General features: G+C 35.7%; 1 protein-coding gene across 8 annotated transcripts in view; it reads right to left on the bottom strand.

The window, feature by feature from the left end:
* PATJ (PATJ crumbs cell polarity complex component) overlaps positions 1-22,908 on the bottom strand; it is a 392,045-nt gene that overhangs the window by 120,774 nt on the left and 248,363 nt on the right. For all 8 annotated transcript variants that reach the window (XM_057500268.1, XM_036911254.2, XM_057500269.1 and 5 more), the window contains exon 28: positions 20,731-20,927. In XM_057500268.1, the coding sequence (XP_057356251.1) occupies positions 20,731-20,927 (197 nt within the window). The remainder of the gene's footprint in view (positions 1-20,730; positions 20,928-22,908) is intronic.

Genomic DNA, 22,908 nt, shown 5'->3' with positions numbered 1-22,908 from the left:
TGACCCCTTTGTGAAACTTCAAGAGAGCAGTAGTTGAGCTAGATGCAAAAACTTTATGATAGATATTTCATGTCCTACAGCGTTTCCAGATTTCTAAAAAATGTAGAAAACAGATCAGACTGTGGTATTCGCTAGAGCTCTGGAGGGCCCATTAAATATGATTCTGTAAACATGTCAAGGTTATTACATAGCATAAATTTTGTTACTCCAAAGGAGGTAAATATAATATCCTTGTTTTAAGCCAAATTTTAGATCACTTACACAGAAATATTTTACTATGCAAAATCAATGAGTCATCTCCTCTTTTCCAAGATGTGGTAAGATTTTTAACTTGATTGACTTCACTTAAATATGATCTAAAAACATTTATATTGTGAATTTTTCCACTGATAAAATATGATGAGAGCCTTAATCAACCATTTGTTTTATTTCATTCAATTGATAATGGATCACACAGTTTTGGCCTTTTTCCTTCTACCTCTTTAATACATATTTAATGATCTATACAATACTATCCCTATTTAACTGAGGCCTTGATAATTTCTACTATTTAAGGGATAGTATAGTGTACTATATTAGGGATAATAAAAGGGATTTATGCTTTTTGCAATTAGCATCTAATTTATCCCTGATGTCTCTGAAATTTTGCATTTGAAGATGTGCTTGAAAAAGGTATCACTTTTGTCATAACAGTTATAATGAGAAAGTGTGTGGAAATGAATCAGTCCTTCAAAGGATAGAATTAAAATATGATCCTTTCAACTATCTAAAATTAAGCCAATTGTTCCCTGTGAAGTGGTAAAGGCAGCATTCATATCAAAGACCATTGCAAACACTAAACTCAAACTACCTCCTTACTGTGCCTCTCATTCTATCAGCTTTTGTTCACCAAGGTAATCTACCTCCCAGAAATCCATTGATTTCCACACTGTCATTTCTCTGTGCCTCAGTTTCCTCTTCTCTGAATCTAAATATCTTCTTCATAAGTCTGTTAATAATAAATGAGATAATGCCTTTAAACTTTATTTATAGTAATCTTGATACCCAAAGGATTTTTAATTTTTTAATATTGAAGTATTAAAAACTACTTATCCCTTTGGTTACAGTTTTTGACTTTTTAATATCATGTATTTACAAATGTTCCCACCTTCCATATGATGTTACAGTGATGGATACATGCCATTATAGATTTGTCCAAATCTATAGAATGCATAACACCAAGAGTGAACCCTAATATAAAATACGGATTTTGTGTGATAATGAAGTGTCAGTGTAAGTTCATCAGTTGTAACAAATATACCAATGGGGGGTTTTGATAATGAAGGAGGCTATGAATATGTGGTGATAGGAGCTACATGTGAAACTTCTGTACCTTCCTCTCAATTTTGTTGCTCTAAAAAAATAAAATCTTTCTTTAAAAAAAGTGCCTACCTTCTAGATTATGTATTTTCTTCTAATACTTTCTTGGCTTTATTTTTCTTATATTTATATCTTCTTATCTAACTTAGTTATAACAGAAATGAATGAATAAGTCATGTAGTCATTAAGAATATGAAAAGACATACTTCATGACATAGGAAATGTCTAAAATATTTTAAATGTCAGAACCTGGTTTAGCATATCAGAAACTAGTAGGTTAAGCATAATCACTTTTATTGCTAACATATTTTTCAATTACTTTAGTTTACAATGAATGACAAATAAGGATCTTTAAAACACAATGTAAAAATGAGATGATGTGAGCAATATGCTTCCTTCAATGCCTGGCATTCAGGTAATTATTTGCAAATGTCTTTCTCACTGTGCCTGGCCTCTGCTTTCAGAAAGTCTTTCCTAAACCAAGCTCTATCAAACTTCCTGTCTTTGAATTCTGTGGCAATCAGTTAAAAAATTTCTCTTATTGCACTTACACCCCACTTGGATCTCTTAGCATCCGTACAGGCACACATTTACTGAACTGAGCTAAACTCCTGAGGGCAGGAAATGGTTTCCTCCTCTAGGTATTCCCAGCTTGTCATACAAAGCTTGCACACAGCTAAACTCAATGAGGACGTACTGAACTGCAGAGCTCTGAGTGGAAGTGGCACCTTCATTCATCAACTGCTAGTATGCTCTCTCTGAGGTGGGTTCCAGCTGTCAAAGTGATCGAGTTAAAAAAAAATGCTTTTGATTAGCAAAAGCCTGAGCATACAGAAAATGGAACTGTTTCATGTTTATGGATAAGCCTGCTTCTTAGCTGTGATCCTCCATTTTGACAGAATAGATTACCATTATTGATAGAAAAGATTATTATTCTAAGAGGGAAAGACTACAACCCGAATGAAGAAAGCAGGTCATTAATTTTAGTTTACCTAAGAATAAATCTCAAGTTACATCTGTCCTGGTGCTGTTTCTGAATGCTCTGAGGCTCTGGCAGAAGAAAGGCAAAGCAGCTTGGTTGCTGTTGATATTTTTTCCAGCGCCAATACAGCTGTTTACTGCTGAGGCAGCTACTCCCTGCCTATGTTCACAGGCCTCTGGAGAAACACTGATATTCAGTGGAAAACTAGGAACAGAGCAAAAAACTCAAGATAGAGTGAAACCTGACTTAACCAGATCAAATCTAAAAGGAAAATGCAGATCTCTGGGTAAAAAAAATCCAAGACAAAGCCTCTTTTCCAGCCTCAGAAATGACACATTAACAGCTTCCAAGTTTCAGGAGAGGGAGATCTCTTTTGTGTTTTCTTAGATCTTATTTAATATAAAACAATTTCACTATTTAAATGAAAGGTATACCTTCCAACTACATAAGCAGTTTTTATATTTCTTCATCACTAAAGGAAACACACTCCAGAGAAAATTCAGTAAGTAATCAGAAAGAATATGATGCATTTTATGCATAATTACCTCTAGACTGTCCCTCTATTTCTGAGAAGCTGCTGTTCTCTGCGGGCACAATACTTAAAACAACAGATGTAGGACACCTTCTCAGTATAGCATAGGCAAAAAAGAAAGACAACTCCTGGAAGTCTTTCAGGTTAATTCAAATTAATAACAGTTAACATTTACTGAGTGCTTACTCTGTGCCAAACACTATGTTAAACTCTTTATTCACAGTGGCTCCTTTAGATCTCAGAACAACTAGGTATTATGTACTTTTTTGGTGATCCTGGAACTCCAAGCACTGGAGTAATTTGCCCAACGTGATTTAGCTAGGAGTATAAAAGCCTGTAATCCTAAGGCATACCTAGAAGTTACATTATCTGTATGGTGAGTTCTAAAGTCCTCTTTATGAAGATATCTATTAAATAAACTCTAAGCAGGAACAGGAGGATGCTGGTCACCCAGCATCCTAGGTCCTGCAGCTGTGAGATATAGTAGTCAGAATTAAGCATTTCACCACAACACAGAGGAAATGCTTGAGAGACGACTTAGGCTTTTGAAGTCTCAAATGCAATATGGTGTCCCTTAAAAATGCACCCTGAACAATGATATACATTTATGATACTTGTTTCATTGCAAAAATATACATAGATTGATCCCCCTTTTCATTTTTTTTGATCCAAGCCAAAGGAAAACAAGCAAAACATTTCATTTTGGAGACAAATACTCTTCCCATCCTTTTGAGTATGAGTGATCATTCAGATTATCTAGAATTTGAAAAAACATTATTGTTTCCCATTTACTTCCAGTAAACTGAGGAGAGAAACTAAGTGCCTTATCCAAATTTCTCCTTTCAAAGATGACTCAATCATATATGGGAAAAATAACTATTTAGATATGTCCTGATCTTTGGTATTATCTCATAATTGTGGGAAGAACTACCTACTTCAGATTTGGTATTCCCACTCTACCCAAATAATCCATTTGTTATCTTAAAATATGAGATCTACAATTCTTCCATTCAAGGGTAATAACCATATATCCTAATTCTGTGATAATCCAGTTTATATATGTTGTTCCACTATTAATAGCATTCCCTCTCAAAAATAACCCAGTTTGGAGGATAAGTCATATCCTTATCAAGCCATGACTATGGAAAGTGTATTTTATGCCAGTCTGTCTCGATTTCTGTATCACTAAGTCAGACCAGACAGCAGATGTAGTAGAGACTGCGGATCTTTGCCAGCATACATCCATTTCTCTTCACCAGGGATGGCCTTCAAACCTTCCCATCACAAACACCACCCCTAATGGTAGGCAGCCAAGTTGGTATTGCTTGTCATGGCATTCCAGTGCAAAGCTGGGGGACATAAGACACAGGCTGGGACAATCAAGATTCTCTCTTTTGGGGGTTTTAATTTGGAGCTGAGACAGAGGTAATGATTCTTTGTGTCTTCTCTGAGCTTCTGTGAGATGGTCATGTTCTGCCACACAAAAGAAGGAGCGGGAAAAGCCATCACTTCCCAAGGCCTCCGTGCATCCTGATGTTCAGGTTTCAGGTGGGACACCCATACCATTACAATAAATTCTTTGGTTAAACTGCCCTGAATTAATTTCTGTTCTTTGCCATTGAAAAGTCTCTACTGATATGTAGCTAGAAACACTTCTAATTTTAAATATTAATTTACATCCAACAGACATACCTCTCTCTACCTCCCAGTCTTATGTTCTTTCAGACTCAGTAATTTACCTTTGCATTCAAAAGGAAAAAATTGACGATGACAAGGGAAACAGGTTTTCTGTCCAAAGAAGCCTTTTATGCTCCTGACCTACAATTCTGGTTTTCTTACCTGTGTCTGGCTTCCTCTTCTGCTTACTGACCAAAAGTGCCTTCTGAGAGCTACCACATGGCCAGTAACTTTTATCTCAGCTCCATGACCCCTGATTCCAAAAAGAGACTAGTATTTTATCACAGGTAAGTTCTGAATTTACAGTTCAAAGGAATGTCATTTAAGAGCAAATTGTTACAGCTCTAGATATTGAAGACAATAACCTCAAATGAGAAATATCTGCATTTGTAAAATTGACCTCAAATTATAATGGGTTTTCAATGTGGTTCATATTTCCCCTTAGGGCTTGGTTTCCACTACTGTACTGACAACAAACAGACAAACAATACTAATTTGAGGTAAGCCCTTATATTTAAGTACCAGTGATTGGATACTTAATGCAATATTTCATAGTTTGCCGAAGAAGCAGAATTAGGGTTAATCCAGCAAAGATTCAGCAGAAGTAAATGGATATAAATCCTTGTGTTATACTATATAAATTTTCACTTTAGAGGTCCTTAATGAGATTTGTTTCACTAAAATTAATTATTCAAAAATATCATGAAGAGATGGGTTTTCAACTACTCCTAATTTTCCATAGTTCACCTGAACACGAATATAAATTTATGCTGGAGAACAGCTCAATTTATTTAAAAAAAAACTTACCAAACTGGAAGTAAAAGTTAATTAACTTAAGCTCAGATTAGAAATATTAATTATACAAAAATTAAAATTAGTTCAAGCAACAGATTTGCCTAAGGTTTGAATATCATGTTATGATGTATTATACTCAACAACACTCTCTCTGCCGTTTTATTAAGGCAGAAGGATTTATTATGAACAGTGACAAATTATTATTATTAAAAAGTTGACTTTGAACTTAGAGAACTAGAATTGCTGATAATCAAATCTGAGAGTCTTTCTCCCTACTTTATCTTCAAATAGATTCTAAGCTTTACATTTCAAGATACTAGAATGATCCTCACCTCTCAAACCACTGCTTTGGTTTTGCAGATGGGAGAACTGAAGGGAAGAGAGGGCTACCAAGGCCGGAATGAAATAGGGAAGAAAGTCACATGAAAACACAATTTCATTATAATGATAAAATATTTCTGAATAAATTATCACAACTTTATTTTCCTCAAAAAGACAAACTAATATACATCAAGCTCCAATAACTTAATACTTTGGCAAAGGAGCAGGTTTTATGGACTAAGTTTCATGATGCAGTGCTGAAATGAGGTTTTCTGCAACTTCAATTTAATCTATCTTTTGTAAAGTACAAGGTCCCCACAGGAACCCATTCATTTAAAAGGCTTAAGGGTGACAGATTTATTTTCTGTCAAACAAAACTAATTAAATTGAACACATTCTAAAGGCAAAGTAATAGTAATATGTAGTTCACATCTCCTTAAATTTCATGTATTAGGAAAATATTCCTTAACTCCTTGTAAGATATTCTTTTGAATCCTAAACCCTGAAAATTTTGAAAAAATACTGACTTCAAGGAAGTGAGCAGAGAAATATCTAGGTGTTGCTGTGATTAATAGTGTTTCTATGGAAGTTGCTCCAATTGCTGTAGGTTGGTTCACTTGACCAAATGAAGTAGGTGCCTGTAGGTTATTTCCTATTAACTTCAGGGCACAGGAAGGAATAAGGGAATGGAAGCAGAAGTATAATCTACCTCTTAACAGCTCACTAATACTTCAAAGGAATCATGTTTTCCTAGGAGGCTGAGGCACTGCAGCAAAGAGAGCTATTAATGGTATTGTTAGTTCACAGAAGTAAATGGACTGAGGTGACAAGTGACCTGGAATTCCTTCTTCCAAGAATACTGGTACATGCTATTAGTCAAGACGTCCCCCGAACTAGTAATGCCTAGCTTAATGTTTGCTTCTTTTGTACAAATGATCTGATTAGAGTTCTCCAATGCTCTCTCTTACTAGAATTTTTTTCTCTTGATTTCAAACATCTTTCTTTGTCACTCCTACATCAGCACAAACCCAATCAATCATCAAAGGACTTGATCAAAGCCCCTATCTCCCTTCTTCCCATCCTGTTTCTCTTTGTTCTTTTTTAAACACAGATGTTAGTGAATCAGTACTATAGAGGCATTTGAGAGCCTTTAAAGCATATCTCATACAGAGTCCAGCACTGCCACACTGCTCAGTGTGATAGGCAGGCAAGGGGGGTGGTGCCTCTGTACTCTTGTAATGAGGACAAAGACTCACAAACTCAGTGACTGGTACAAGAGTCCCAGATAAGTTTGTGGCAGAGTCAGAATCCAGACCTAGAATCCAAACTCCTAAGCCCAAAGCCTCTTTTGAGTAGCTATGAGGCCTCTGGAATGGAGGCAGATTATGTTCAACTTGGTGCCATGAGACTCCTGCTAATTCACTTAATCCTCATCCTAATCACCCACATCTCACCCCCAACCTCCACCCTCCCTCTCCAAAATAATTCCCCAACACCCAGTTCTGTACCCAACTCTGTATAGTGATAAAGACACAGGAAAATCCAATTTAGGTGGTAACTTTAAAAACTTTGCCTCACCAGAGTACAGTACTATTTTCTCAGTAACATCCTATATATATATGTGTGTGTGAAGAATGTTTTTCAGTGAAAAAAAAAACCCAAAACCGCACCTGACAGGTTGACTAAGATCTGATTATATCCAGTGTTTGCTAGATTTGGAGAGAAGTAGCCTCTCTTACAAACTGTTAATGGGGGTGGGGTGGGGGGGGATTTGTATAACACTACAGAAAGATGATTTGATATAATTTATGCCAAGTATTTATTCAAATGCACAAAGACATATACCACACTATGTTACAGCATTATTTGTACTTACATGGAAAATAAGAAATAACACCTTTAATGACAACCCATATGTTACAGCATCAATTAGAATTGAAACCTGCTTGCTAAGCTAATAGTTTTGAATCACAGCTAGAAACACAAATGAGGATAGGCAATAAAATTCAGAGTCAAAATAATTTTAAATTACAATACTTAAGTATTGTGCAAAATTTTGAGCCATCATCTGAGAAATTACCCTTTTCTCTTATTTTTCCAGCCACATCTCCTATGCCTAGGTCAATCCCACTCTCCTGGCATTTGGAAGACATGGATGGAGACAGAGACTCAAGTTGAAGGCCAGAAGTACTACAAACCATGTAAGGATCTCTTCTTTGCCCTTTGTAGTTTGAAGGACACATTCATTGCTACTTGCACTGGCTGTCAGTTAACATTGCTAGTTCCATCACTGAGCATACCATTCTATTTCATGCAATTGTTGTATAATCTGAACTAAATAGTAAATGGCAATATTTTTTACAATAAGGTTGCAGTGGTTCCTGGTACTCTGGTCAATGTCCTTTGATGACAAAAGCAAAAATTCACATCCAGACTCCTGATTAGATTTATATCAATTAGGTAATCTTCAAAAAGCACACACCTAGGCTCCACCTTCAGAGATTCTCATCTGGGTAGGTTAGAGTGGAGGGCTGCTATTTAGGAGGAGCTGTCCTATGATTCTGATATACAACCTTGGTTGAGAGAGACTTATATAACTCAAGAGATTTATTTGGTAGAATTTTTGACAAAATATTTACAGTTTTTGTGTTCTCCAGAACAGAGATCAGAAGAAGTACCTTAGGCTAAATCACTTTCTAAAGTCTCAGACATAAACATTTAGATCCTAGAATCACAAAACATTAAATTTAAAAGTTTTTTAAAGATACTGACTCCTCTTCCATTTTATAGGTAAAAGATGACCAGGGATATTAAGGAATTTGTCCAAAAAAAATAATTTAAAATACATCTGACATTAGTGTTACAGGAAACCAAAAAACCTGGACTGGAGCACTGACGGAAGAACCAAGTGGCACTTGAAGGTCTTGGAGGGTGGAGGTTTATTTTACACCAGGAGGGCTCATAGGAGAGTGATCTCCAAAGGTCTGAGCCCCAAGTACAGCAGGGCCACATCTTTTGTACATTTACTACAAAGCTAAGGGGGAGTCGGCACCCAGAAACTATTGCAGTAGGAGCTATTAGGTCACTATAGATGTATTCAGGATGCTAGTTATATTTTGATCCATTTCTGTAAAGGTTACCCGGATATCATATTATAAACTAATGGGCTTCTATGACTATGATTAAGATTAACAAGCTGTTTCATACGACTGAGTCCTGGTGTGTGTGTGTGTGTGGGGGGGTTTACATTGTTACATTGTTTCAATCCCAAACACCCAAGCACCTTGTAATTCCTCTATATTTCTGAAGCCTCAACAGAAACGCTGTTTACTTGGCTTTCTTGGCTTTTCACCACACCTGCCAAAAGGGGGAGGGATATGAGAACTTTCTGAGTATTTCCTCATCATTAGAAGCCATCTCTCTTCAAAAAGCAGTACATTTTCAATAAATACAACTAACAATATTTGTTTTTCCAGTGTATCATCTTTACCTTTGAATTTCAAGTCAGTTATCTAAAGTTTACAAACATTTAAAAGAAGTCTATCTAAGAAGAGATATCAGATCTAAATAAGGACTTTTGTTTAGGATAACAACAAAAATAATGTCATGAACTTATGCTAAAACAGATGACCTAAGTCTTAAAAAAAAGTCTGTAGAAGCACTGAGGTATACTTAGACAATATACAGGGGCAAAAGGATTGAAGGAAGGAAATGCAGGTCTGTACTGAGCACTTATTTCGGTAGTTCCGTGTAGCTGTATCATAGAATTGTAACACAGTGGTAGAAGCTGGAAAGGTAGGTTAAAGTCATCTCTTGAAGGAGTTTAAATACTATGAGAAGGAGTTTTGACTATTCCATAAGTCAGCGTCCTTTTGTGCTACAGTTAATCTAATTAGGTATAGAAAAAGCATTTGAGAAAATACAGTGCCAAACTATGATTAAAAAAAAACACCCTCATCAAATTAGAAATGGAAGGGAACTTCCTGAACTTGAAAAAGGCACCAATGAAAAACCTACAGCTAAGATCTTATTTAAATCATCTAACACTAAATGCCTTCCTTCTGCAATTGGGGATAAAAAAAAATAAAGAAAGAGAGAAAGAGAGAGAAGGAAAGAAGGATAAAATGCCATAAAGATTGAGAAGGAAGAAATAAAACTCCTTACGCACAGATAAAATTGATGGTTTACTTCCAGAAAATGCTAAGGAATCAACAACTACTAGAACTAATGAGTTAGTTTAGCATCATTAAAGGTATACAGAAATGTGAATATCAACTGGATTTCCATACACTAGCAAAAAAAAAAAAAATGAAACTATAAAAGTTCCACTTATAAGAGCATTGAAAAAAATACATAGGAATACACTTAACTGAAAACGCAAAAACTCTACACTGAAAATTATGAAACATTGTGGATAAATAATCAAATGGAGATACCATATTATGTTTACACTTCGGAAGATCCTTTTAAGATGTCCAACCTCTCTAAATTATATTGTCAATACAATGTCAATAAAAATCCCAGCAGGCTTTTTTTAAAAACAGAAATTAACAAGTTGGTTCTAAGATTTATATAGAAAGTCAAAGGACCTAGAACAGCCTAAACAAGTTTGAAAAATAAGAACAAAATGAGGACTTAGCACAGCCTGAATTCAAGACTTGCTATAAAGATATGTTAATCAAGGAAGTGTGGTAATGGTACAAACAGTAAGCAGACTAAGACAATGGTACTGAGGGTCTGAAAATAGGTTCTCAGCTATATGGTTATTTGATTTTTGACAAAGGTGCAAAGTAATTCCATGGGAAAGAACTCTTTTCAACAAATGGTGCTGGAAACAACTGGATACTCACATGGAAAAATAAACCCCAATCCCTGTCTCATAGTACACACAAAAAGTAATCTAAGATGAATCACAAATCTAAGTATAAAGGCCAAAACTATGTTTTTAGAAGAAAATATAGGACAATACTCTTAAAACCTAGAGGCAGTCAAAAATTCTTAGCTAGGACAATAACTATAATAGAAAAAATAAATAAAGAAGACTTAATCAAAACTAAGAATTTTAGTTTGCAGATGACATGATACTGTACATAAAAAAACCTAAAGAATCCACCCCAAAACTACTAGAATAACCAAAATCACCAAAGTTGCAGGATACAAAATTAATATACAGAAATCTGTTCCATTTTTATATAATAATGATGAACTAGCAGAAAGAGAAATCAAGAAAACAATTCCACTCACAACTGCATCAAAAAGAATAAAATACTTAGGAATAAACCTAACCAAGGAAGTGAAAGACATATACCCCGAAAACTATAAGACACTCATAAGAGAAAGTAAAGAAGACACCAATAAATGGAAATACATCCTGTGCTCATGGATAGGAAGAATTGATATTGTCAAAATGGCCATCCTGCCTAAAGCAATCTAAAAATTCAATGCAGTCCCTATCAAAATACCAATGGCATTGTTCAATGAACTAGAGCAAATAGTTCTAAAATTCATATGGAACCACAAAAGACCTCGAATAGCCAAAGCAATCCTGAGAAGGAAGAATAAAATGGGGGATTATGTTCCTTGACTTCAAGCTCTACTACAAAGCCACAATAATTAAGACAATTTGGTACTGGCACAAGAAGACCCATAAAGCAATGGAACAGAGTAGAGAGCACAGATATAAACCCAAGCACTTATGGTCAATTAATATACGAAAAGGAGCCATGGATATACAATGGGGAAATGACAGCCTCTTCAACAACTGGTGTGGGCAAAACTGGACAGCTACATGTAAGAGAATGAAACTGGATTACTGTCTAACTCCATACACGAAAGTAAACTCAAAATGGATCAAAGACCTGAATGTGAGTCATGAAACCATTAAACTTTAAGAAGAAAACATAGGCAAAAATCTCTTGCATATAAACATGGGCAACTTTTTCCTGAACACATCTCCTCAGGCAAGGGAAATAAAAGCAAAAATGAACAAATGGGACTATATCAAACTAAAAAGCTTCTGTACAGTAAAGGACACCATCAGTAGAACAAAAAGGCACCCTACAGTATGGGAGAATATATTCATAAATGACATATCTGACAAGGGGTTAACATCCAAAATATATAAAGAACTGACATGTCTCAACACCCAAAAAGCAAATAACCCGATTAAAAAATGGGTGGAGGATATGAACAGACACCTCTCCAAAGAAGAAATTTAGATGGCCAACAGTCACATGAAAAGATGTTCCACATTGCTAATCATCAGAGAAATGCAAATTAAAAACCAGAATGAGATATCACCTCACACCAGTTAGAATGGCCAACATCCAAAAGACACGGAACAACAAATGCTGGCAAAGATGCGGAGAAAGGGGAACCTTCCTACACTGTTGGTGGGAATATAAATTAGTTCAACCACTGTGGAAAGCAATATTGAGGTTCCTCAAAAAACTAAAAATTGAAATACCATTTGACCTGGGAATTCCACTCCTAGGAATTTACCCAAAAATATAATTTCTCAGATTCAAAAAAACATATGCACCCCTATGTTTATCATAGCACTATTTACAGTAGCCAAGATATGGAGCCAACCTAAGTGTTCATCAGTAGATGAATGGATAAAGAAAATGTGGCACATATATACACAGTGGAATACATTCAGCCATGAGAAGAAAACAAGTCCTGCCATTTGCAACAACATGGATAGAGTCAGAGGGTATTATGTTCACTGAAATAAATCAGGCAGAGAAAGACATGTAACAAATGACTTCCCTCCTTTGTGGAGTGTAATGAAGCAAAACTGAAGGAACAAAACAGCAGCAGACTCATAGACTCCAAAAAGGGATTAGTGGTTACCAAAGGGGAGGGGTAGGGGAGGTTTGGTGGAGAGGGAGGGAAAAGGGGATGGAGAGGTCTTATGATTGGTGCATACAGTTTGGGGGGTTCACGGGGAAGACAGTGTAGCACAGAGAAGACAAGTAGTGACTCTGTGGCATCTTACTACACTGATAGACAGTGACTTCAATGGGGAATGGGGGGGACTTGGTAATATGGTTGGATGTAGTAATCATATTGTTTTTCATGTGAAACCTTCATAAGAGTGTATATCCATGTACCTTAATTAAAAAATAAGAAAAAGAAAACTAAGAAATTCTGTACATAAAAATATACGATTAAGAAATAGACAAGCCACACATTGAGAGAAAAGATCCATAAATGATATATCTGATGAAGAATTAGTACCCAGAGTACATAAAGAACTCCTACATTCAATTCAATTACAAAGAACAAACAACCTAATTAAGAATGAGGAAAGGACTTGAATAGATGCTCCACAAAAGAATATATCTGAATGGCTGCTAAATACAAGAGAAACAGTCAGTATCACCACTCACCAGCAAAATGTAAATTAAAGCCACAATGAGGAACCACTACACACCTGCCAGAGTGGCAAAGGATACGGAACAACCAGAGCATTCATACACTGCTGGTGGTTACGTTTAATGGCCCAACCACTGGGGCAAAAGGGTTGGCAGGCTCTATTTAAGTTAAATACACAACTGCCCTGTGCCCCAGTAATCCAGTATTAATATTTACCCAAGACAAAGGAAAAGTATCTGTCATCAAAAGACCTGTCACACAAATGTTCATAGCAGCTTAGTCATTATAGTCAAAACTCTGTAAAAAATCCAAATGTCTATCTACAGGTAAAATGGTCAATCATAGCATTTAGTTATCCAATGGACTACTATTCAGCAATAACAAGGAACAAACTACTAATACACGTGACACAGATGAATCACAGACATGATGAGTGAACAAAGCTGGACACAAGAGTACATAGTATGGTCCCGTTTATGTGAAGTTCTAGATCAGGAAAACTAATCAAAGGTTAAAAGTAAAAAATCAATTCAATGTTGCTTCCCAGGATGAGGGTGAGAGGTTCCACTGGGAAAGAACATGAGAAGCATTTCTGGGGAGATGTAAACAATAGATGTTTGGGTTATAGAAGTTTATTTAATTGTCAAAATTGTACAGATAAGACCAGTGCATTTCATTTTATGTGAATTTTATCCCACACAGACACAAGACCATAAAAAAAAATAATAACAGAGTAGAGGTGGGTATATGTAGGTACAGATGATACACAAATGGCAGAGTGCTGGTAACTGCTGAACCATGTGATGGCTATACAAAAGGATTTCATCATATTATTGTTTACTTTGTAGATGTTGAAAAATATCTATAATAAAAGTTTTGTTTGAAGGAGGAAAAACAAAAATGGGTATACCTTCCCAGGTAAGGTTTTCCTGATAGAATGGAATTTTTTTGGTTTTTATTACTCAAACTTCATAGATCAACATACACTTTCAATAAAGTATTTTTCAGTAAATGTTTATTTAGAAAAATTTATACCTACATCTCCAATACAAGGTAGAACATTTTAAACAAAATGTTGTAAGGGAAAATTCCCAAGCTGTACCCCAGTACAGAATTCCAGGGAGACATTTTGAATCACACACTCTGTCTCAGGAAGGAAGATGTGCAGTTTGGATGTCGGTGGAGTTAACAGAAACCATGTCACTGCATACGAAGCAACCGTGTGTTAGCAATCATATTATTTAGGTTGATTCTGAAGTGATTTAGATACTTTACACTCTAACATGATTACGTGCTATGTATGTACAATTACTTTTATTGGAGTTTAGTTATATTTTAGGAAATAGGGGTGTGTGTGTGTGTGTGTGTGTGTGTGTGTGTGTGTGAGCATGTGTGCATATTGTGTCATGGCAGGGTGGGAAGTGGGGGTGTTGGCAGTTGATGTGTAATGCCTAATTTTTCTGACTTAAAATAATGAAAAGTAGGCTCATGGCTACTGTTTTGGGTGCAACATTTGACTTTCAGGTTCGATTACTGATTTTAGGCCTATCTCTTAAAAACTGTAATTAAAACACATATATACAACCGCAGTTTTGATGAGCTTAAGCAGTTGTTTGTTATTATGAGTAAGTCAACCTTGGAATAAGAATTGCATTAACACTTTTCTTTCAGGCTTTGTGTTTTAAGATTGCATAGCGACTATAAGAAATTTCTACTGTGCAAATAAAGCAAAATACAGAAATAACCTGTATGTGTAGGCTGACGGCAACCTCAGTGACTTAAGAGCATATCTTTCCAGAATGCATTTCAGTAAAGTTACTATGAGAACAATAAGCAGGACCAGAAAGAGGTAGGGAAGAAACTAGAAAAAGCAGGGCACAAAACTATCCCAATATGTCATGTAAAACCTGAGGAAAAACTGCAGAAAGGACAAGAGCCCAGAGAGGCACTGATGAAAACCAATTATTCACTCCAAATGGCAAGTTTGTTCCCCAGCATACATCCCTATCCCTATTTTTTATTTCCTTTCTACAGTAATTTAAGTTTCTTCTATTATCCTCATTTTTACTTTCTGCTTTTATGACATTTTCTCTCCATGATTTTAAGATAATGTGACTCTAAAGAGCCCACATAATGCTTTTGTAGAGCAGTAATGAGGATTGCCATAATAAAAATCAAATGATTGTCATTCCTCCAAAAGATCAGTAAGAATATATATTTTTAGCCTAAAGACAATAAAGTGTGACTAAGTAATTTAAAACTCTTCCCCCAACAAGCCAGAAACAAAAACAAAAATGGCAGAAATGAAGCTCAAAGATTTCACTGCAGAAACACAGAAAAGAATGAGGCCACACAATATGGGCTAGGTTTTACATAATATTTCCTGTAGTCAGGAAATAAAGCTTTTAACTTTATAATGGTACTGAGGAGGAAAGCTCTTAAATTATGAAGTTCAGAGAAGTTCTCAAATAGGGCAAGAACAACCTTAAGAAAAGATTATTTTTCTTCTTTGGTTTCTTGAGAGGGGGTAGAATTTCACTGATTGTGTTCTTCTTCTAATGAGCCCATAGTAGCACTACTTTTTTAAGAAGATACAAAGAGTGGCATGGTATTACATTGGGAGAAACTGTATCAAATATTTTAAGCTGGTACTGGATTAATCTAGATCTACCAAAACTACTAAATAATAAGAAATTCACTAATCACATTCCAGAATCATTATTAATGCAGAACTAAATAACTTAAGAACATAGCTTTTAGAGTCAGAAAGCCAGTGTTTGTTTGCATGTTGATTATTTTCCTTCATGTCTGTGTCTATCTATAAAATAATGATTAAAACAGCACCACTTGCATAGGTTGTAAAAGTTAAGAGAATGCATGTAAAGAATTTAGCACTGACATGCAAATAGTTAAGTATTTAATGTTAGTTCAACTCCCAGTACAGCTTCCTCACCCCCAAATATTTCCTTAATGAGTATTCTTTTTGTTATTAAAATTGGATACAATGCAATGGATTACTTAGGGAAGATGATTTAGCAAGACAGATAGCGACTGCTATAATGCTGTAAGGGGAAGACCGCACTTTGAAGAAAGTTTTGAAAAATGTTGCACACATAGCAAAGGTCCCACAACTGTTCTGTGTGTCAGACTGACCACTAGCTAACACCACATTCTTCTGTTGAGTTGTGAATTAGGCTGTACTATTTTAAGTCACAAAATGGCGTGACTTTAGCTTTGCATGATAGGTTAGAGTCAAGACCTGCTTAGCGTTATTTATTTTTTGTCAGGTATTTGATCAACCAATTTTTTAACAACTTTATAGAATAATAATAGACATACAATACACCACGTATTAAAAATATAAAATCTGACTTGTTTGGACCCTCAGGAAACCATTGCTATAAAAAATTGATCAATTTACTTTTTCACTTATAGCTATTATAAACCTATCTGTTAGAAAAACTGTAGGAAAAGTAATTTTATTACAATTTTGAAATACATTATTCTTCTTCCTGCTCCTCAATTTAGTGTTTCTACAATGGGATATTTTATTATATGAGGTCTCTTAGGGCATAATTTTTTCATTAAGAAGCACACTTTCTAAAATAACATCCATGTATGGTAATCCAAAAGGGCGAGTCTAAGGTGACTGAGGCTTTTGACTATATAAAGTCAGAAAGAATCTTATCTATGGATATACAAAGCTGGTGATTTATTTATCACTGTTCTTCCAAATCACATCTAAGACTTACAAAAGATTTCAAAAATAATTCACTGGCAACAGCAGGGAGTGAAGAATCAAGTGTTGAGACTGGTGTGGTAGTAAGTGCCCTGAGGTAGTTTTGTTATGAAGCAGCTACAGGTATCTGGGTCAGTCATTTAACTTCTGGGGTTTCCTTTTTTTCCCATATAAAATAAAAATCACTAGACAATAAGATCTAAGTTTACCTATAGTTCTATGTCTTTGTCCCTGGCAAATATGGTAAGTATTCATGCTTCTTATTTTTAATGGTTCTTAAATAAACACTTAAATTTAAAGTAATTTAATACTTTAAATAACAAGATTTGGTTTTGTTATCCACAGGTAAAAAAAAATATTACAAAGAGAATGCACTTTCTCTTGAAGAGCATGGGAGTCAGGTAAGACACAGCTCTAGACGCTAGTCCAGTCAATTGTGCAGGTCCTCGGCCACCCACACTATGCCTTCTGGCTGCTTCTGTAACCCAACTAATCACTCCAATTCCCTGCACAGCACTATCCACTCTCTTCCCACATTCTCACTGTAGGAAAGATTATAAATAAATCCTATATTCATGTGACAGCACCATGCCCAGGCCTGTGTATTTTCTGGGACTAATTGCTTAGGGAAAGCTAATACTCTGGTGAAAGTCTCATTCCAGTCTACATGGTAATTATATGCTAATGCCTTTTGAAATTAATTCAGAACCCCCACCTTAGCATCACAGTCAAGGGTAAGGAAGATGAGGTTTAATCACATTGTCTTCTGGGGACTTAACATAAGATTTCTTTTATACATGAATGAAACCACTGATTGGCAGAACTCACTGACTGCTCCTCCACTGGACAATGCAGCCCCACAGCATCAAAACTGCTGGCGAAGTACTGCCAGAGCTCAGTCACAGACAGGGCTCCAGCAGACAAACAGTTTCTGACTCCAAAGATGCTAGAGTATACGTTCAACTGTTTTCTCTTCTACTTACTATAAATTAACCTCATCCTAGGGCCTTAAAGGAGTCAGATCAACTATAAATAAAAAGAAACTGTGAGCAAATAACATACAAACAATGATAAAGCAATGAGAAACAATAGCAGCAAATAGTGAGGTTGTAAAAATAATCAAGACATGGATCACTTTACCTCAATTAAGGAAAGAATCTACAAAAATAAATGGGCATGCAGGTGGGCAGACAAATATGTAAGATTTTCTCTAGCCCAGAAATCTAGTAAGTATAGTCTAAGAGTCCATCGTAAATGCTTCCTACATAAAGCAGTGTCCTTCTACAACCTAATACACTGCATATCCAAAGGACAGCTTTGTAACACTGGCTTTTAGCTTTCCTGGTGCTCATCATTAAATCAATTTCCTATATTATGTTACATACAAATTCCTTATATATCACACAGAAATGATGGCAAATTTTTTCTCAGCTGTAAGAAGAAAGCAGGGAAATGTTTCCCACACAGATTTTTTCCCGTCATCATCTCTGACCTATAGCCAAAAGTCATACGAGAAGATGGGCTATAACTGCTTATGAAACCAGTATGTGCATTTTCCCATTCTCTCAGCTTTTCAAGATGCTTCATGAACACCTGAGGAAGAAGAAGGTGGCCTGCTTCTGGGACTTACTTTCAGAAACAAATATATTAATATAAACAAACTAAAAAAGAACTGAAATACACAAATCTATGCAAAACCATTATTTTATAAGTAATACCAGCTGAAATGTATTAAGATTACTATGAGTCAGATACTGTGGTGAACCTTCAAGCTCTACCACAAAGCCACAGTAATCAAGACATAAAGGAGCCATGGATATACAACAGGAAAATGACTGCCTCTTCAACAGCTGGTGTTAGCAAAACTGGATAGCTACATGTAAGAGAATGTAACTGGACCATTGTCCAACCCCATACACAAAAGGAAACTTGAAATAGATCAAAGGTCTGAATATAAGTCATGAAAGCATAAAACTCTTAGATGAAAACATAGGCAAAACTCTCTTGAATATATATAAACATGAACAACTGCTTCATGAACATATCTCCATGGGCAAGGGAAACAAAAGCAAAATGAACAAGTGGGACTATATCAAACTAAAAAGCTTCTGTAGAGCAAAGGACACCATCAGTAGAACAAAAAGGCATCCTACAGTATGGGAGAATATATTCATAAATGACATATCAAATAAGGGGTTGACATCCAAAATATAAAAAGAGCTCATGCACCTCAATAAACAAAAAGCAAATAATTCAATTAAAAAATGGGCAGAGGAGCTGAACAGACACTTGTCCAATGAAGAAGTTCAGATGGCCAACAGGCACATGAAAAGATGCTCCACATCCCTAACCATCAGAGAAATGCAAATTAAAACCACAATGAGGTATCACCTCACACCAGTTAGGATGGCCAACATCCAAAAGACAAACAACAACAAATGTTGGTGAGGATGTGGAGAAAGGGGAACCCTCCTACTTTGCTGGTGGGAATGTAAATTAGTTCAACCTTTGTGGAAAGCAGTATGGAAGTTCCTCAAAAAGCTCAAAATAGAAATACCATTTGATCCAGGAATTCCACTCCTAGGAATTTACTCTAAGAATGCAGAAGCCCAGTTTGAAAAAGACATATGCACCCCTATATTTATCACAGCACTATTTACAGTAGCCAACATATGGAACCAACCTAAGTGTCCATCAGTAGATGAATGGATAAAAAAGATGTGGTACATATACACAATGGAATATTATTCAGCCATAAGAAGAAAAAAAATCCTACCATTTGCAACAACATGGATGGAGCTAGAGGGTATTATGCTCAGCGAAATAAGCCAGGTGGAGAAAGACAAGTATCAAATGATTTCACTCATCTGTGGACTATAAGAACAAAACTGTGGAGTATAAGAACAAAGCAAAAACTGAAGGAACAAAATAGCAGCAGACTCACAGAACCCAAGAATGGACTAATAGTTACCAAAGGAAGAGGGACTGGGGAGGATGGGTGGGAAAGGAGGGATAAGGGGCAAAAGGGGCATTATGATTAGCACACATAATGTGGCGGGGGGGTGCACGGGGAAGGCAGTATAGCACAGAGAAGACGAGAAGTGATTCTATCGCATCTTATGACGCTGATGGACAGTGACTGTAATGGGGTATGTGGTGGGGACTTGATAATGGGTAGAATCTAGTAACAACAATGTTGCTCATGTACATGTATATTAATGATACCAAAAGAAAAAAAAAAAAAAGAAAAAATGTTAGCTGAATGAATGAGTGATTGAACAAGCAAATGAGTATCAAACTAAGATAAACTGAACACAGAAACCCTGACTATAAATTTAGGAAAATAAGAACAACCTTTTCAGATCACTGATGAAATCATCTAGAGAGTAATTAGCAGAGGATCAGTCATTTCCTTAGCTTCTGTTATTTCTATCCTGTTCCTAAATGAGTAACCTATGTGGCCTTAACTCACAGCATCAACTTCACAGATATTAACCAATCCTTGACAACCTTGTTGGCTCTAACTCTTTCCCAAAAACTAAACAATAATAAAAACGAATGTCACATTTATAGATAATTCAAAAGCTAAAGAGAATTTTGATAAATAGTAATATTATATTAATGTACAAATTAAATACACAATTTTAATAAACAAAAATTTGAACCTTTTAGAATTCATATTAAAAACAAGTCTTATTCTTTTAATATGTTCCATAAGATTTTACTTAAGAGCCCCTAAATTATTTTGTGAGATCAGTTCTTATACAAGTAGCAAGTAATATTTGTAAGCAACAATATGACTTCTGTTTCTGTTTCGGAAAATGATTTTCAATAGTTGAAAACCTATAATTTTTAATATTCTTCCTCTTTACCTCATTTTCCTGTATACTATCCCTTTATCTCTTCACCTCGCCAAAACTGAAACAAAAAATACATGCCCCTCACCTCTAACAGTTCATCTCCGATACGCATCCGTCCATCTGTGGCAGCAGGTCCTTCTGGGTTAATTCCCACCACAAATATGCTCATGCGTGACCTGTCTTTATTACCAGCGAGGCTGAGGCCAAGTCCATTCTTTTCCTTTTCAAGTTCAATAATGTGCAATTCTCCAGGCAGGTCTGCATATCTTTGCCTGATTTTTTCTATTAAAAAAAGAAAAGGTAAAAAGATATTTAAATGGAGTGCTGGCATTTTTTGAGGCTGGTATAATCCTGATTCTGTTTTCAAAAATAGAGACAAATCAAGGAAAGAAAATTATAATCTTACTTAACTTACAATCATAGATGTGGAAGTATTTTTTAAAAGTTAATTTAATCAAGAGTGCATTAAAAGTAATTTAATTTGACCTCTATGATAGAGCCTATATTTGACCATTTTCTGACCTAAGAAACGGCAATTTCACATGATTCAAACTATGAGTATATTATGAAGAAGGGTGTATCCCAGAAATACAAGGATAGTTCAAATCAAGAATTGTTTCAAGGAAAATCACCACATTAATAAACCAAAGCAGAAAAGCTGGAACATTATGTTACTAGATGGAGAAAAGCATTTGAGAAGGCATAATATCTACTTAAGATATTTTTAAAAATCCCAAACTAAACAGAAACTGAAATGAATGGTATTTTCTGAACTTAAATTTATGAATAGGAAATATAACAGGAAAAGATATTTGCAGTATTTAAAACCAACAAGGAATATATGGAGAACTTCTACAAATCTAGCAGAAAAAGATAGCAATGCCAATAGACGTATGTTCAAATGATATAAAACTCAGAAGGCTCACAGACATCTGAAGCAATGCTCAAATTCATTAGCAATTACGGAAAGCAAATTAAAATCAGATACCAGTTTAACATTAGACTGGCAATGATCTGAAAGCTGGATCATTAAGCCTTAGTGGAGATAGGAGGATAACACAGCAATCCTCACGTACTGTGGTCCAAAGTGCTGAATGGTGCAGCCATTCTGAGGGCAGTCTGGCACTACTTAGTCAAATTAAGCATACACATACTCTACAAACCAGCAATTCCACTCCTGTGTATATGTATCCTAACAAATCCTTACACAGGTCTCAAGGGGACAAGTGGCAGATGTTTCTTACATTGTTATTTGAGATAGTAGGGAGTTGGAGGTTATCTGGGTGTCTGTCACTGGGAGAGGATATATGAAACATGTGGATGGACATCACAGTGTAGTACTGGCACACTCAGAAGCAATCAGTTGGAATTAGTGATAAAAAGATTTTTCAAAACAATGCTGAATGAAAAGGTGGCAAAACACAATAGGGTGTACTGTTTATTTAACATAATTTATGCAAATTAAGATTACCACACAAAAACCCACAATACATATTTTGGAAGGGCATATATAAAGACACAAATACTTCACACTTGAGAATGATAATTTATGGTGGGTGGAAAGGGAAGGGAATACAAGGCAGCAAAGAAAATTATATAGGGACCACAAGCAATTCAAACATGGTAGCATGATATGAGGGATTGTATTTAATGCAATCCTCTGCCCCTGGGAGCTGAAAAATGAACGACGCTGAGAGAGGCTTTAGTGTTGTGTTAATATAGAAAGACTTCCAGGTTCAAAACTTGTATGACCTTTCAACCTTCAGAGAAAAAACAACCTTCATGGCTATGAACTATGTATTCAACTGCTTAAACATGTAAATGATTAATGGCAAGAATTCTCCTTTGGTAAAATATGGCTCCATCACAACTGATGAACAACTCAGATTAACTGTGCAATGAATGGTGAATGTCTAATAATACATTCTTGTGGCAGAATAGGAAGAGCAAGGGCTAAAGGGTAAGAATTCAGTTCAAACCCTAGCTGAGGCACTTAACATCACTGGTTCCTTGGATCAATTACTGAACCTCTAATACGGCAGACTTCTTATTTGTAAAATGGGGTTGTTATCTTAAAAATGGACGTTACCTAGAAATGTGTGGGACATAGGGTCCAAATAATGCTGGGAGGAAAATACAACCATGATTTGTTCCCATGATTGTTATGATGAGGTTTTTAATTAGTCTTATATTTGCTGACAAAGCTACTCTTCTTTTCTTTGTCTATCTTGAGGAAAACTGAGGCAAGTGTGAAAGGAGGCAA

Source organism: Manis pentadactyla, chromosome 4 (assembly GCF_030020395.1).
Source record: "Manis pentadactyla isolate mManPen7 chromosome 4, mManPen7.hap1, whole genome shotgun sequence".
Lineage (NCBI taxonomy): Eukaryota > Metazoa > Chordata > Mammalia > Pholidota > Manidae > Manis > Manis pentadactyla.
The sequence above is the reverse complement of the archived record's forward strand: the minus strand, read 5'-3'. Positions and strand labels throughout refer to the sequence as shown.